The sequence below is a fragment of the Phalaenopsis equestris genome, unplaced genomic scaffold (assembly GCF_001263595.1).
Source record: "Phalaenopsis equestris unplaced genomic scaffold, ASM126359v1 Scaffold000002, whole genome shotgun sequence".
NCBI lineage: Eukaryota > Viridiplantae > Streptophyta > Magnoliopsida > Asparagales > Orchidaceae > Phalaenopsis > Phalaenopsis equestris.
This window is the reverse complement of record NW_018164444.1, coordinates 36588479-36607114: the sequence shown is the minus strand read 5'-3', so window position 1 is coordinate 36607114 and position 18636 is coordinate 36588479. Positions and strand designations below refer to the sequence as shown.

At 38.4% G+C, this 18636-nt stretch overlaps 1 protein-coding gene across 1 annotated transcript in view; it reads right to left on the bottom strand.

Moving 5' to 3' along the window:
• LOC110033229 (QWRF motif-containing protein 2-like) overlaps nucleotides 1-18636 on the bottom strand; it is a 36882-nt gene that overhangs the window by 5966 nt on the left and 12280 nt on the right. The window contains exon 2 of the mRNA XM_020737149.1: nucleotides 16613-16732. Within this exon, the coding sequence (XP_020592808.1) occupies nucleotides 16613-16732 (120 nt within the window). The remainder of the gene's footprint in view (nucleotides 1-16612; nucleotides 16733-18636) is intronic.

The window sequence follows — 18636 nt, the reverse complement described above, 5'->3', positions numbered from 1 at the left end:
ATAAAATGTTTAGTAAGCTTATACTTCACAGAAAAGATATCAATCAATTCTTTTGACATGCGAATCAAGGTGGGGATTTTGGAAAGACTTGGTGATGTATATTTGCTGGCATTATGAATGAAGATTATTGGCTTGAATCCATGTTTCTCAATCAGTGTTTAATCAAAATTATCAATTAATGGATTAATTTCTCAATTAATGCTGAATTTAAAAGAATATAACTGTGAATTACATCTGAATAACTGCCAATTAAATGAATTCCATTTCTGATTTGGAGCCACAGTTTCATTTGAATTAGATTTCGGGTATATACTTCACAGGAAATATATCAATTCTTTTGACATGCGAATCAAGGTGGAGATTTTGGAAAAACTTGGTGATGTACATTTCCTGGCATTATGAATGAAGATTATTGGCTTGAATCCATGTTTCTCAATTAGTGTTTAATCAAAATTATCAATTAATGGATGATTAAACTTCTCAATTAATGCTGAATTTAAAGGAATCTAACTGTAATGTACATCTTAATAACTGCCAGTTAAATGAATTTCATTTCTGATTTGGAGCCACTGTTTCATCTGCATTAGATTTCGGGTACAAGGATTAAGCACCCAAATGAAATAATAAATGAAACTTGATATGGCGTGGCAGCTAAAGGGAAAAAATGTTTTACTTATATGCAAGGATGAAGTCCTAAACAGAGACTGAAATAGAGATGGATATTAGACATAACGGCTATCCTAATCCTCTCAATGCCAATAAATATAATCGAATATCTATAGAATATTATAGAACTTATAATTTATAGTTTTGCCCCCCTTCTCTGCACCGCTGAGTTTTCAAAAATGAACAAAGGTGTATGGTGAGTGGGAGTGGAGGTAGCAGAGTTGAAATAAATTGCTGAATCTGTTCACATTGATTGAATAATACTTTAGATTTGCTGTGATGAATACACCACAAAAACTCCAAACTTACAAGAACAAATATATATCCAGCTCCATGTTCATTTGGTTTGCTTTGGGAGGGGGGAGGGGGGAGTGTATGTATGTATTTTTCTGTGTTAGGGTTAAATTTTGTTGAGATTTCTATTAGGACAGCAATCGGCGTCCCCTTTTTCCATTTTAGAGTGTATCCAAGGACAAATATTGCTCCAGTTGTATCCTGCTCCGAGGTGGTGATTATCCCCACGACCACTCACTGTATTCCTCCTCTATGGCTCCCCCCCCCACCATCAGCCAATAACCTCCCAGCACCCTTCAGTCGACAACCTCCCAGCACCCTTCAACCGCCAAAGCCTTGCCCCGACCCTTCTGATTGCTCGCCTGACCAGACAGCATCCTCTTCAAACCCCTCCATCCAGCCGCAAACCCGCTGATTCTCTTCAAGATCATCCCATAATCCCCTTCCAACCCCTCTCTCTCCTAACTGCAGCCTACTCCACATCTCCCCTCCACCACAGCTAACGTCCCAACTTCTCTAGTAAGCCGCCGCAGACAACCGCTGTAGATACCTCTCCAACTCCCTCCACTACTGCTGCATTCACTAATCTATAACTCCAGATTCCCTCACCTCCACCCGCAACCCACTACGTTTATCTTTCCTCGGGTGTCACTTGTGTATTGTGTCGTTTGTTTTCATTTTGAGATTCTTTGTTTGTAATCTTTTGAACTCAGCAATTATATTGTTTTCCGAATGTCTTATGGGTTAATTTCAGTATCATTTGATATGGGAGCTAGCCTAATCATAATCATATCCTAGGGTTTCCTAGCATCCGCCTTACCCCTCCACCAAAAAGTTTTTCATATCATCAGCCACCGCTTCCAAGCCCAAACTCTAATCATTGCCACCACAGAGATACATGTTGGAGTCTACCTGGGACAAGATACAACGAGAAATTCACCAGTTGCAACAGATTCTTGCAGAGATTGATGATGAAACCCAAAGGATAGATTACCCTCGACCGCGATCTAGAGGGTTGAAGAAAGAGAACAGGGTCAGCATTGACTGGAGGTGCCTAGTGGAGTTATCGATTTGGAGCAAGCTGCAGGGTCAGATGTAGTGTGACATGGTACTCACGGATGTCTGTCACCTTTTGTTGGGGAGAACATGGCAATTTGACCGCGGGACTCAGCATGACAGATTCAAAAACACCCACTCATTTACCAATGATGGGAAACACATTGTCTTTTTCCCTTCGAGATATCCTACTGTCACAGGTGCCCATGCCAACAGAACAACATTGGCGGGACCATTTTTGGTGACGAGAGAAGATAATAAGACTGAGACACCAGCTCCAGACATAAGAGAGTCAAGACAGAGAGCATTTCAGGATATCACGGTCGATGTCTTACCACTATGGCCACAACCGTTCGAGAAGTTTTAGGTTACCATCACTTCCAATCTGGTCAAACTGACTGTGGATTACTTTGAGAGGATTCAACAGTTTAGGCAGGACACAGACCTAATTCGGCTTAGTAATGGACCACAAGAAGATTGGATCAATATGTAGGTGTGCTCGTAAGTGGAGAAAATTCCTCTGATGTTTTGGGAGGCGGAGCAGTCGCTAGTGGGATCTAGGTGCTCCTAGAGCCACCGTCAAAGGTCCGCTAGATATTCCAGCCATCCGTCAATGTCAACATGCAAATAGACGAGTGAATTCAAAGTTCCTCCAACCCCGGGAGACTGACGTGGGGCCTTCCTGGTGGCTGAATAGGATGTTGCTCCCATTGGTTGAACCGATTTAGCAAAGACCTAAGAGGGTCTGCCGGTGCTAGGGGACTGCCTAAGGTTGTCGAGCAAGGTAAGTGGCCTCTTACTCCTAGTTATCTATTATATATATATATATATATATATATATATATATCTTAAAAGACCCAAGGCTAATATATTAAAGAAGAAAATGTACAGATATGTTGTATGAGATTACCTAAAAGAAGGCCCAACTCAGACAATACAACACACAAAAAAACTCAAAGAAGCAAAGATACATAAAGATAAAAAAACCAAAAATTCACCAACAGGTGCAAAAGTGTTAGAGACGTCTCACTTTAGTTCTTCCTCTGCCTCTAGTTCTCGGAAAGAAGCCAGGTAACAAATTGATAAGGTGCGTACCATTACCCGAAGTAACCAAAATATCATCCATCAGATTTCTGAACTCAAGTATGTTTCCGTTCTTCTTCTTCCTCCTGGATGTGTAGACTTATCATTCTTCATCCGAGGATTGACTCATCTGATCAATGGATTGGTCCAAAGGTGACCGGACAAGTGTAAGACACTGCATATCATGATCCCTGAGTCTGAGTAACATTGATATCTCTCTGGACCAGATGAGGCGGTAGTGAAGTAGCAGAGGTATTTTCACATGTAATATCAGTGATAGGTTCAAGAGCAGACGGGGTCTGAAGAATCTCCCTCACCTCCACGATATGAGGTTCCAAAGATAGGGGAGCTACAACAATGTGTGGAGACTGAATGGTTGATATATTCCCTACGGGATAGTGACGTCTTCAGGTGTATCTTTTTTTTATGATCGATAGTGTCAATAACTTGGAGCTGATCAGGAAGAGTTGGAATCACTGCCCCTAGTGGAGTATTTGTTTTTTTGGTCTGAGGTGGGGATGTAAATGATGACATTGAGAACTGGAGTGGTTGAACATACGACAGTTCGAAAAATACGAAGGAAAAGACTCAATCTCTACCTTCTGTCAATATCCATGATGTTGTGTGCCCAACCAAATTTCCTCAAAAGCGGAAGAAGTAATGTCTCTTTCAACAAGTACTCTAGCTTCAAATGGGCGAGAAAGATTAAAAGTAGGAATGTATGTCTTGAGTGGCTTACCATAAGCAGAGGCAATAGAATACAATACTTTTTGAGAAAAATAATGAAATTTCAGGCCAAGAAGGGGAATCCAAACCGGAATGATTTAGGGTTCCGTCTGTGGGTCAAAATCTACAGACCATTTCATAATCTTTATTGTGTTATTATCAATCCAAATTATCCTTCTAGCAAATAAACGTGTGTAATCTTCTTCTTTATTAATTTGACTAAAAATATGACTTCCATCTAATAATTCAAATTTTCACTCTCCAACAAGATGCATAAGTTCAAATTCTTTGCGAATAAGCTTCATTTTAGGATGTTCATATAAAAATTTCTCAACCAAATTCAGACGACAAGAGAAAGCAAGTTGAATACCTTCAGCTTTTGTAAAAAAGATGGTAAGTTTCTCATTCTTCCTATCAGGTTTTTTTATGTCCTCCCACTTAAACAAAAAAGGGAAAGAACACGATTTAGGTGTAGATGAGGCGTGAACACCCGTGAGGGCAGCTGCATACAATTTGTCTAAAGCCATGTGTGGCATTAAGAAGAAAACAAGGGGAAAATGGCGTCGACCGAAGCTGAGAACAGAAGAAAACAGGGGAAAAGTGTCGTCGACCGAAGCTGAGAACACAGGAGCCGCAGATCCGAGTACTCCCGAGCCACTCGCGAGACTGAAAGCTGCAGAATTCGCGAGATGGGAAGCGGCAGAACTCGCGAGACCGGAAAAATCGCGAGAAGACGAGTCGCACCGCAGATGAGCCGCAGAGCCGAGAACAGAATTCGCGACACCAAAAGAATCGAGACGAGTCGCACTGTAGAGGAGCCGCAGAGCCGAGCCGGGAAAGCTTGCGAGACACGAGAAGAAACAGCGAAGCTGCTAGGGTTCACCATCAGGCCAAACCCTAGCAGTGTCGAGCGGGAAGATGCATATATATATATATATATATATAATAATCATCATCATGAAAATTCAAAAGAAGATTTTTGCTTGATTATTCCCTTTCGTCACAAATTGATCGTTTCTATATTCCTTTGAGTTTGATTTCTTCTCTCACAATGTTGCAAAACTTCATATGTAGCGACATTCTTTCAACTCTCATTTTGTTTGCCGACAAATTCTCCTATTTAATATGAAAAATTAAATAGGGTTTATTTTAAGCTGGGTTCGAAAAAGCTTTCTATAAGGGCAAGCCCCTATAATTAATTACATATTAAATGACCGAAGTCACTTATGAAAACTCTCAATAAAAATCAAGAAATATTATCTTCAAGGAAGGAAAGATTGTCTTCGAGGAAAGATTGTCTTCGAGGAGGTCAAAAGGATAGAACTTTTCAACGAAATCGGACAAAGAGGTGTGCAAAAGGGGAATCGTTCAAACTTGAAATATTTATTGTAGATACCAAAGGAGAAAGAACTACGGGATGCCACAGATTCGAAAGAGAACCTCGGTGACTTCCCAGTCTACCCTATGGTTTGGCTTCAGTTTCGAGGAGAAATATTCAAGTGTTTTATCCCGACAATTTTATTTATTTAGGGTTTACATTCATGTGAAACGATCACACAAATAGCCTGGAAGATGGATTTAGGTCGTAATGAACGACAACATCAAAATCCTAAAACGAGTTTGGGTTTAGATCGTACAGCAGAGCTATACAAATGTCTAACGAAAAGTTTGAGGATTTATGTTGCGCTAGGCGAACAACCTCGAAATCTTATGGATTGTTATTTTAATTTCTAGGAAATGAATTGTTTAGCTCGGGAAGAAGGTTCGAGTCGTTCGAGTCACCTCCCGCTAGCCTTGTGTCGGTGAATGATACTGTCATCCTACAACTCACCGAGTTCTTGAATCGGATCCTGATGGGTTCCTAAATCAGATCCCGATATCGTAGGATGACATATCATTCTGCTCTATCTTCGGTGTGTTTTTATTATCACCGCCCTAAGCCCTAAATGAAAACTAACCTACTTACGACCTTGTTTGATGGTTTCACGTATAGCAAAAGGCTATACGTGGACACTTATGTATCGGACATAAGCATCAAAAACCGAACCAATAAGCAAGGAAAAAAGAAACAAAAATGGCGTGAGAGAGAGGAGGCACTGATCTACCTAAAATACTGAAAAGATGGAAGACGGACCAGCCCTCAAAACTAGTAACGAAAAGACCTGAAAATGAAGACCCAAAGATCCTTGAATCAATCCAGAAGGATATCACTTTCTCACGTTTTTATAAATAGTTTAACCCGAGTCAAAATGGCCTCACACACCAATGACTTCCTAACATCGGTGCCCAACTCCCAAAGAAATCTTTTATGAAATTAATTTATTCTAACCAAATGCTTTTCCAAAATAAGACTTAGAAATCTCCCAAACTTCACAAAAAGAAAATAACTCGGAGAATAACATCACTAGTACTCCCAAACCCATGCAAAAATCAGGATCTTCCAACTTTCAAATTAATCAATGGCCTCATATATCAAATAAGCATAAAATCTTCCCAAAAAACCAAATAAATACTCGCGACCGGGGTTACTACAAAGAGATGAACAGCATGTAAGGCTCTCGGCCAGGGCAACAAAAAGAAAAGGGGGGAGCAAAGAAGGGTCAAAGAGACTCGCGGCCAAGGCAACCCAAGGCACAGAAGGAGAGGAGGCTCACGGCTAAGGAAATCCAAGGCCAAAAGAGGCTCACAGCCAAGGCAATTCGAGGCACAGAAGAAGAGGAGGCTCACGGCTAAGGCAACCTGAATCAATTATATGAAGATATTTGATATACATAAGAGAGTACAAGATATAACCCTCATTTTGGAATAACAGATTTGATCCATCAATAATCATCCAAATCTTCAAGCACAACAAGACGGACTAGATTAATTCATCCCCAGTAGGTCTTACGGGTAGGAGCTAAGGCCAGTAAAAGTCAAAACCCAAAGCCACCTCTATGGCAGAGGCAAAACAAGGCAAAACCGAGCTCCCAACCAGAGTAAAACTGAACTTTCCCATAGCTATGGAACAGGGACAGGAATAAACACCACAACAGGCTCTCAACAGGCTCTCGGGTAGAGCAAACCGAGCTCCCAAATCAAGCCAAAATAAATCTCTCAAGGTTAACAAGTAAAGCTCACATACCCTAGACAAGATCTCAATCCAGAACCCAGCCTCCAACCCTTCCAAGGTGAAAACCGAGCCCCTAAAGAGATCAAATCAAAGCTTTAAAGGCTAATCAAATGCAGTATATGATAGCAAATCGAAACCCAACAATTTTTAGATAAATCGAAAACCAGCAGGGGCAAAAAGATTAAAGCCATATCCCAAATCAAACAAAAATAAGCCTCATAATCAAGCAAGAGTCAAGAGCTAGAGCAGGTAAGACCGAGTCCCAATGGAGGCCAGAAACCGAGCCACTCAAAGCTAAAACAGAGCCCAAGCATATATAGAAACTCAAGCTTTAACAGAAATTAAAGTTTCAGTTACTTCAAGGTGAAACCGACCCATTTAGAACCAAAGAGTAGTTCACATGTCTTTTGAAACATCAAGATATAGAGCCAATAGATGTCTTAAACAAAAGCAACAATATAGAGAGTATATTTAGGTCCCCAACTTAAATATTCCAAGCATAAAACAACTTCCAATAGAAGTTTAAACAAAGTGATGCCTCGTGAGGTGCTAAACCCAACCACCAAAACAAGTCACAAGACTTGTCAAATTAAATAAATCCTCCCACAACATGTATTTCAAGCAAGGAAGAGCCATAAGAAACAAAAGCCGAGCCCCCAAACATGCATGAAAGGCCAAATAAACTCTCCAATATCTCATGCTAAGTAATAATAGATGAAAAGCCTCATAATAAATATCCCAACATGCTTGCAATAGGAGCCGACATCAGCTCAAAGCTACATTTTCAATTATTCCAAGTTGCTTTTGAACAAAAAAAAAAAAGAGCTAGCATCGTCTCAAAGCCATGTTTCAACTTTCTTATTCATAGTAATAGAAATGTGTCATAGTTTTACCATTTTAAGCAAGTAGGGAAAAGTGAAAAGCCGATAACATGCTATACTTCTATCCTTCTAAACAGGTAATCAAATCTAGCCCTTAAAGTATGCTTGCACTTCTATTCCTAGATGCTCGAGTATCATGTATTCAAAAATATAAATGCCAACTAAGTAAGCATGTTGTATCACCCATTGCACCGAGCTAACAGACGCTCGGCAGGGCAAAATCGAAAACAGGGCAAGACACAAAAGGGGAAAAGGTACCTCCTTGAAGCAAAAGAAAGTAACACATGAACTTTAAAGGCACTCCCCAACTTCAACACCTCCTCCAACAGCAAGAGGAAACCAAATCTAGCACCAGAAAATTAAAGAAGTGAGAAAAGAAAATAACAGAGTTTCCTCCCTCAGAGATTTTCGGCATACCCCCCAGGGCTACAAAACCGAGCTTTAATATATACCAGAGAAGAAGAAGAATGATTAAGAAGATACGGCAGAAGGATCGAGCGCAGAGGATACGATCCTCGCAAAGTCCACGCTCTGCGGCAAGGAGGGTCGAGAGCAGAGGATACGATCTTCGCAGAGGATAGGATCCTTTGCAATAATAAGGGGATGGGTCGTCTGCAAGATTGTCTCGCGTGCAAGAGGCGAGCACGGGAGTGAAGGTCCAACGGCACATGAAGGACGCGGGTCAGGCGAGCGAACGAACAGAGCTAGGGCTGAGGCCCATGGGTTCGAGAAAAGCGGTGGGGAGGGGAGTAGATAGATTTAGGTTTTAATAAACAATAATAATAATAATAATAATAAATATCATTTATTATTATAATTATACCTCAATTATATATCCTTCCCCAAACGCGTTGTCGCAGTGGAACGAATGTCTCCCCTAGACAAAATCGATGTTCCGGACGCATCAGCGTCATCCAGAGTCGTCCGGGCAACCTCGTCGTCGATCGGGTCAAAAAAGCGTCGCGGTCCGAATTTTATCAAAATTCCGGTATGAGTTCAATAAAACAGGATGGCGCAAAGGACGGCAGCGCCAAATCAACGAGCACAGTAAATCCTAAGACCAACAGTCCTATAGGAATACTCCCTGAGTTCCTTCAGAGTAGCCTTACCTGCTAAGCAATAGCGGTCAAAACTACTATATGAAACGTCAAGTTGAGCGAAAAAAAGTTCAGAATTGCTAACGGGGAGGGCTCCCTCACTAATTTTCTGAGACTAGTCGACAGAAAGATCCTACGGCTAGATCCTAGGCTACTAAGGAGGGGAAAATTGCACGTCGACCGAAAGCGAGATCAACATATATATATTTATATATATATAGAAAAAGCCGAAGGGTTGATATATTAAAGCAGAAAAAATATAGAAATGTTGTATGAGAGTGCCTAAAAGAAAGTCCAACTCACACAATACAACACACACAAATCTCAAATAAAGCAAAGATATATAAATGTAAGAAACCAAAAAGCCACCAAAGGTTGCAAATGACTGATGAAATAAAGTGTTGCACATAAAATGATCAGAGATGATCGTTGCGCTGATATTTTTAAAATTCAAACATCAAGTGAAGTAAATCTTATTTTATTAATGATCTTGGATAAATTTGGCCTTGATTTTTCAAAACTAGTGGCTCCCAACTTAAGATTCATTTATGCTTTGATTTTTCAAGTGATGGCTACACAAGCCAATTTAGAATTTCAAATGATGGCTACATAACTCACAATTGATATTCAAAGATTATTGCTAACATAATTAATTCAATCACACTAGATTTTACAAGATCGTGGCTATCAAATTTAAGTTGCATTAAATCCAAGCTTTCGATCTATCATGTCTTAAGCATAATATATAAAAAGATGATTGTATTATGTTGAGGCATCCCATAATGGAAACAATAAGGAGAAGAAAGTAAGAGAAAGAGTAACAGAGATAAGTGGGGTATCATCCAAGAAAGAAAAGAAAAAGAACTTCAAATGTTACAACAAGAGTTCTTCAATTCCTTTATGATAGAAGAAGTGCTAATATTTTTATTCTAACAATAGAAAAGCTATTCTTCATAACAAGGAATATTTCTCATTTGCATTTCTGTAATAGAGATGTGAAAAAATTAATTAAGTTCGTCATCAGGTCATGTGTATACTCATATTGGTTCAAAAAAAGTGTCATAAAAATTATTGTGAACTTCCAAAACCAAAAATAAGGGCACCAAGATTTTCATATGAAAGGTGGGTTGAATATGTTATTGGGATGGCTATTTAGAGCCTTGATTAGTTTTTCATTACCTTGATTGTTGTTAAGGTATTTCACTTTACATCTAGTCCATAGACATAACCATTAGGAGGTTGGCTCGCAATCAATGGATGGAGGAGACCCACATATCCTTAGGATCCACACATTTGCATTGATGACTCTTGTTGATGAACCTTGTAAGATAAGGCAAGCTAGAAGCTCTGCTATGTTGGGTAAATTGACCAATGAGTATGTAACCCATTGAATCAATCGAGCTAACTTATTGGATCATCATCAATCTATTTTAAAAGGCTCTGCTATAATTTAGGAGGTTGGCCTCTTGTTAACATGTTTAATGGGCAAGGTGTGACACTGCCCAACTAATTTTTTGCATGAGGCATCAAGAGGATCGGGAGTCAGATCAATCTTTGATGAAGTGAGGAGGCTCATTGCATCATAACGTAGTTTGATTGTTTATAGGTATACCAAACTCAGCAAAGTCTTTGAATCCATATAAGATCGGCAATAACAGTTGCTAACACACGGTACTCCGCTTCAGTAGAAGAATGAGTTGAAGTCTATTTCTTGACAATCCAAGATATTGGAGTTGATCCTAAAAATATACAAGCACCTGTCGTAAACTTTCTATCGGATGAGTCCCCAACCCAATCGGAGTCAAAATATGCATGAAGTTGAAGATTATCCCGATAAATTGGAGGACCATGGTGAGAGGTTGCCTCAATATATCTCAGGACTCGTTCAAGCTATTGTTTATGAAGAGTTTTTTGGATCATGCATACCTTCGAAGAGAAGATTAACAACAAAAGAAATGTCCGGCCTTGTAATTGTGAGATACTGAAGGGATCCAACTCCCGATAAAGAGTAGATGATGTTGTAGATGAATATTTGATAGTAGTTGGATTTTGAATCGGCTTGCAATCCTTCAAACCAGCTCGACTGAGTATCTCTAAGGCATATTTGTGTTGATTCAAATGTATTCCATAATTTTTTGATAGTAGATTGAATGCCATGAAGGAAAGGTGTCCCAATACCAGTATATTGAACCTATGATGAAGATTTGATATCAATTTAGATATTGCCAAGGTGTTGTTACCGGTTAGTATAATGTTGTCGACATGGATAAGAATATACATTTGAATTTCATCATGAATGTATATAAGTAATGATGGATCCGCTTGCCTTTGAGAACAACCAAGTAACTTGAGTTGATCAGAAATAGTAGCAAACCATTGCCTTGGTGACTGTTTTAAACCATAAATATATTTTTTGTAGCAAGCAAACGTAATGTGGGTATTGCGTATCAATGAAACACATGGGTTGATTCATATAAACTTTTTCTTGATGAGAGCCATGAAGAAAAGCATTTGAGGCATCCATTTGAGTGATTGGCCAATTGTGATAAGTAGCCACCATAAGAACTCGAATTGCCATGGGACAGAACGTTTCAACATAATTGATACCATATTCCTGATTATTTCCATGAGCCACAATGCGAGCTTTATAATGAGCAATATGACCATATGAATCATATTTAGTGTGATATATCCATTTGAAGTCGAGTACCGTTTGGTTTGTAGGTAGAGGCACTAATATCCAAGTGCCTTCTGTTTGAAAGGCTTGGAATGCTTAAGACATTTCAAGTGTCCAATTATGGTCTGTGGTCGCACTTGTATAACATGTAGGATCTGATTTTGTAATAATTTTGTGTTGTAAATCAAAAATATGCTTCGGTTTAGGGTTCCCTGTTTTGGCATGAGTGACCATGGGATGAGAAGGGGTGGACAAAATTAGAGCGTGAGGTGGTTCGGCTGTAGGGATATGTTAAACATGCTTATTTGGAGCAGCCGAGTTTGGATCTAGCAGATTGGAAATTGGCAAACTTGAAGCTAGCGAGTTTGGAAGGACATCAGGTGGAGTTGGCACAATTGAGAAGGTGGAGGATGTTGATTTGGGGCGATAGTTGGTTGATTTGGAGAGACGATAGGAGCAGATTTTGAATTGGTGGATGAGGGAGCAAGAAGGAGAGGTTGAGATGGTGGAGCATGTAGGGCTGGAGAATTCAAAGAGTGAAAGCTAGTTTGAAATGGAAACACATTCTCGTAAAATATAACATGATGAGATATAGTGATTTTACCAGTGGTAGGATTATAACACTTGTAGCATTTAAAGTTTGGAGAATATCTAAGAAAAACACATAGAGTTAACGAGACAAACTTGTTGGAGGATTGTGGTTGCAATCATGGATAGCACAAAGATCCAAAGGTTCTAAAGAACTTGTAGTTGGAATTTTTCTTATGGAGAAGAAAATAGGGAGAGATATTATTAGTGGTAGGAGACGGGAGACGGTTAATTAAATAGGCAGTTGTAAGAAGAGTGTCTGCCCAAAGATTTTGAGATATATTTGTATCAAGAAATAAGACGCACATGGTTTTTAGAATATGTCAGTATTTTTGTTCCGCCACACCATTTTATTCGGGTGTATATGGACATGAATATTGATGAATAATATTATATTGAGAAAGAATATCTAGAAATACAGTGTTATAATATTCACCTCTCCCATCGGAGCGTAAAACTTTGATGTGATTGTTGAGTTGCTTTTTGACAAGTGTTTTAAACTTAAGAAAACAAGAAGGTGCATAAAATTTATATCTCATTGGATAAACCCAACAAAAATGAGACATATCATCAATAAACAAAGCATAATATTTAAAAATTTGATTTGAAATAACGGGGGACAGACCCCATACATCAGAATCTATAAGATCCAACGTAGTAGAACAACAATTAGTGGACAAAGAAAAAGATAAACGATGACTCTTAGCTCCTAAACACGAATTACATGGAGAAACAACAAAAAAATTTGGAACTTTAGGAAGAAACGACAAAAGTTGGAGTAGAGTCATGTCGACGGATGGTCGAGACGACGATGCCGATTGATGGACAAGGAGGTGGCGGCAATCATAGCAGAATGAGTTGAGGATGGCAAGATAATGGAGAAGAGGCCTTTACTTCTACGACCTTGAAGTATCATAGAGTTGGTCTTCAGATCCTTAATTTGAAAACCATGAGCATCAAATAAGATAGAATATTGATTATCACGAGTTATTTGATGAACCAAAAGTAATTTATGAGATAATTTTGGAGCATGATAGATTTGAGAGAGATAGAGCTTACGGGTTGGAGTTGATAGAATGCCTTTGTCCGTGTTACTTATGGGAACCGCTTGACCATTTCCAAGCAAAACCTGATATGATCCATAATATGGTTGACTGTTGGATATTTGAGTACAATCGGAAGTTATGTGCGTTGTAGTTCCGAAATCAAGTAACCAATAGGCGTTTTGTTGTTTAGATCCATTAAAATAGTGCCTAAGGTGATTGAGTAGGTGAAGTGTATTGAAAATTACCTCGATGCCAACAATAAACCGCGGAGTGTCCGAATTTGCCACATATTTGACATTCTACAGCGGACTTTGGAGTTGTGCGACCTCCTCTGCTAGAAGTAAAAAGGGTCAACAACCTCTTGATCAATCGCGAACAGCATTTAAGGGAAGCGTGGGATCTGATATGTTGGAAAGTTGGGCAGTTCTAGCAGCTTTGTCTCCTCATTACATAGCAAAGCATCCAAATTGTCAGGACTTATTGGTCAGAGGCTTGTTCGAAGGGCTATTCTAAATTGATCTAGACGAATACTTTTTAAAGTGGGGGGGCTGCTCTGCTAGGGATAATAACAGGGATAATAACTAACAACCATAATTTGTTGGCAAATAGGACAGGTGTAAACTGCAGGTTAATTTGCCAGATACCAAAGGAACGAGCTACCTATATACCCATATAACAAGCGCAGAGAATAATATCCCATTAGCTTATTAGTCCTAAGAAAAGTAGTAGAGGTATACATTTTTGTGAAGTTTTAATGAATATGATATGAAAAATGGTGAATTTATGTGTTTAGTTGTGTATGTGCTTGAGTTTATTTTCATCAATACAAAATGTACATCATATAGAGAATATTCACCTTTCTTTGTGGAAACAAAACAACACGAGAGGGACTAAAGAAGAGGGAGGAAGGGAAGGATGGCTCCTCTTTTGGATACAAGGGTTCAATTTCAACAATATCGTGAATGAGATCCCTTTATATAGTGCTAGATGAAGTAGGGTATAGAGTGAGGAGATTGATCTCTGATTGGCCAATAAAAAGAGAGGAAGAAGGGATGTGGCATATAAATACCTAACAATGATAAACAATCATTTTCATCATTTCTACATCGTGGCTCCTTATGCCTATGAAAAAACATGTTCTATGCTCTAGGTTTTCAAAGAATTATACGATGTTTATGGTCAAATAGATGTATTTTAGATCGAACAAACTGAGTCGAGTCATCAAGCATTATTAATAAGGCATGTCTTCACATGAACCTGTACAATTTTCAGAGGGATTTTGTCAAAAGCCCATTTTGAGGCCGACTAAAAAAACGCTCTATTGGGCAAGATATTGAGTGCTAGTCGACAAGCATTAAAGTTCCCAGAGTAGGCTAGTAAGCACAGCATGGAGACCTTGGAATCACACATTGATCATCCCTTAACATAAGCGTCTGAACTCATGGTAAACGACGATAAAAAATTAAATAAATAAATAAATAAATAAATAAGTAATTCAATTAACGATTACTTGGCCACATCAAAGCTGATCAAATCGGGTTTGACATAAGAATGGTCAGTTGAAGAAATAATATTGTTCATCATAAGCAAGGATGCAAGAAATTTTCTTGTATCTCAATGAATAGAAAAGACTCCAAGCGGAGATACAAAAGGTAAAGACCGAAAGGTTTCTAATCGAAGAGAGCAATATTTGGGCATAATGCAATAAGATAAAAGGCTATAGTTCCTAATTGAAGGTAATCAGAAAGTACCAAGTGTTAAGGACGTTGGCCAGGAAGCAATTGGTGGCGACTTCTTGATCGGTGACTGAAGAAGGCAATTGGATGACAACTTCTCAAAAAGGGTGGCAATTGGCCAAAAGTTGGCTTTTGGCTGAGGCGATGAAACTGATCATCTTAGTCGGGAAATTTAGACGAATACCTTTTAAAGTAGGGGGCTATGATCTTATCAGTTTAAAGCCACACGTACACTTCTGAGTTGTGTGAAAAATTAGGTATCACAAGTGGCATGAGTATGACAACCCATCAAGCTTGATTGAAACAAGCTATCAAATTTCTATAAAATCATCCAATTAGCCAAATCATGTTTGACTGTACGCTCCTCTTGAACACCTTAAATTTGAGGAGGACAATCTTAATGGGCTGAGGTGAGATCTGCAAAATTGAAGCCTGAATAAAGAGAAAATCCTAGCAGGTTTCTAAGAAGGCAGACTTCTAGGATAATTGGAATATAAGATTGCATTAAATGCCACATTGAAAATGGAGTAATAATAATTGAGCGATCTAAGTAAAGAGTTCAATCAAAATATGCAGGGTGCATTTCGGTGTAACGGGTGAAGCATTGTTGAGAACTTCACATTTGCATGCTCATGATAGATCATTCATAGGATGGGTAATCTCCAAGAAAGTTACAGCTAGTGTAAGAAAACTTGGGTCAAAACGAACAATACCTCATATAGTGTGAGTTGAATCAATACAAAAGGCATCAAAACTAAACCTCTTTTAGTATAATGTGTAGTTTGGGAATAAACCAAATGAAAAATGGTGGCCTTTTGAAACCCTGAATTTGAAGTGAACAGTCCAAAGAAGACAGAAAGTGATGGTTGGGGCAAAAGCTTAGACAAGGAACAAAATTTGGTAAGAATTTATAAGAAAAAAAGAGCCCATTTTATAAAGGGAGGAAAAGTTATTGAGCTAATAATTAAAAATTTATACCTAAATATGGGATGCACCTTTGGTGTAACAAGTGTAGCTTTGAGGAGAATTCATGTTTAAGAATATTCATGATGGAACACTCTAGAGATATGTAACCACATAGGAAGTTACCTCTAAATTGGTAAAAACATGATATTTACCCAACATAGGATGGGATGGGCCAAAATGGGTATGCCACACATAGTTTATTGACTCATTACACTCGTTGTAGTTAGCTCTGGGCTATCTCGAGGCAACACTGCCCAATTTGACTCATACAATTTAACATTGTAGTTAGACCAAGTTGCCCTGACTCAAAGAGAAAACTTAATTTAGCAAAAAAGAAAAAAAAAAGTTAGCGAAATATCAACCAACTAATCAAATATCAAGTTAGGACAACCATATACTAAGGTTTACATGAATCCAACCTATCTAAAAGACTGATGTTTTCTAGCACACGTGGAGAATAGGTATAAATTAATGTTCAAAATTTTGATTTTTCGACATACTAACTGGATGAAAAATGAAAGAAGATATGAAGAGAAAACATGGAGGCAATGTGATGTTAAAAAAGAAGCAAGACATATTAGATTACTAAAAAAAATACAAACACAATAACCGTAAGAGAGCAACTTCAATAAAATAAAATAAAAAAAAACATAATTAATTAAAAATTAGGATATCTATACTTACTTGTCCCTTTAGCAAGGAAGCCAGCTTCAAGTTTCGCATCAGTTCTTCTAGTTTAATTTGCTTATTCATGGCTAAGTCATGTAACTCCGAGATGGCTAAGCATGCATCATATAAGTTGTTCTGAAATAAACCAGCATGATGACCTTAGATTATGCAACTGGAGAGCTTCTTTGACAAAAAGAAATACAACTCGGTAAGGAACATAGAATTAACAGTTTATTTGATAGTTCTTATAGGTGATATAATTTTTTTTCCCCTTGTGAAAGAGTTGGGCAACTACTTTCTTATAGTTATCTGTTCCAATAAATTTGATTTTAAAATTTATTTCTCATTACAAAAATTTCTAAAAAACAAGGGAAAAATTATACCAAACAGAACTACAATAGCCTGCTGGGAAGCAAGGCTGTCAAAAAACTGACTCAAACTGACAACAAGGTAAAGCAACCAGATAATCATTTTGAAACATAGTGAAGGTTGTAAAGAGAATTCCACCTAAGTTTAAACTTCGAACTGATGCATGTAGAAAGGTTCGCAGCGGTCAATTAATAAATTATGGTCTTAGTTTTGCATGAAAACTCTCACATACTCAGATAATTAAAGAGAAGCAAGTTGGAGTAGACACCTCAACTTTTTATATGAAAAACCATGGAAATGGTAAATAACCATGAGGCTTGGCCCAGTTGAAACAATCAACTATCAATAATGAGTATACAAGTTCACTCTTCTTTTGATCTAGGGAAGATGGAGTTATAAAGTTGATTATTGTAAATGTACGCCAGTAGTTCATCGATAATAGTCGTAGTTTGACTGTAATGAATATAATTCCTGGTGATAGCAGGATGCAAAGGTCATAGTCAATTGTTATGGAGGTAGTAGTCCGTAGGGAATGTTGTAGACGATTGTAGTGTCAGCTTTCGTATAGGTCGTAGTTGACAGCCGTGAAAGTAGTTGACTTTGTGGGTCGCTGATGGTTGCTTCAGGAATGTCAGTTTGCTACAGAAACCGTAGTAGAAAGCTACAGAAGTTGTGAGCCGCATAAGTCGTAGTTGGTCATGTAGGTTGTAGTGATGAGTTGTGATGACGTTCATAGGTCGTAGGGGTCGGAGTCGAGAGTTGCACGAGCTATGAACCACGTAGATTGTAATTGGCCATGTAGTCCGTAGTAGTGAGCTATAAGGACGTTCGTAGGCCACAGTGGCCAGAGTTGAGAGTTGTCGAGTTGTGAGTCAAGTAGACCCTAGTGGTGAGCTGTGATGACATCCGTAGGCTACAGATGCTAGAATTGGGAATTGCATGAGTTGTGGAGCACATAGGTCGTAATTGGTCATGTGGGTCATAGGGTGAGTTGTGATAATATCCGTAGGTCATAAAGACCAAAGTCAACAGCTACACTAGCTACCACGTAGGTCATAGTCATGAATTGTGATGACATTTGTAAGTCATAGAGGCCAGAGTTAGGAGCTACATAAGTTGTAGACCACGTTGACTAAGTAGCCAATAATGGCGAGCTATGGTAACATCCGTAGATCATAGTGGTCGGAGTCGGGGCTGCACGAGCTGTGGACCATGTAGGACATAGTGGTATGCTGCAAGGAGAGAACTTTAGAATTTCAAAAAAAGTCACTGCTTTTGGGGTGCATTTTTAAGTCATCTTTGGGAGGTTTCATAGCACGAGGATTTTTTTTAAACCAACGTGATAAGTAATTAAATTAATTAAATGAAAGTTTTTAAAATAAAAATATTAAATAATCGACAAAATTGACTTGTTGCAAGTTGCTTTGTCCTTCTCAGGCAACCAATTTTTACTATATTAAACACAAGCATACTTATTTCTCTTTCTCGCACATACAACAATTTTTACATTTTTTTTATTACTTTATTTCTTAAAAAATAACTGTATAACTACTACATCAAATTTATTTATCCTTCTTATTGGCTTGGCCATTTAGGATGCCCACGATTTTTTTAGAATACAGTTATACCATTATCGCTAAATAAGAAAAGTTTGATTATTAGGAGGTGTT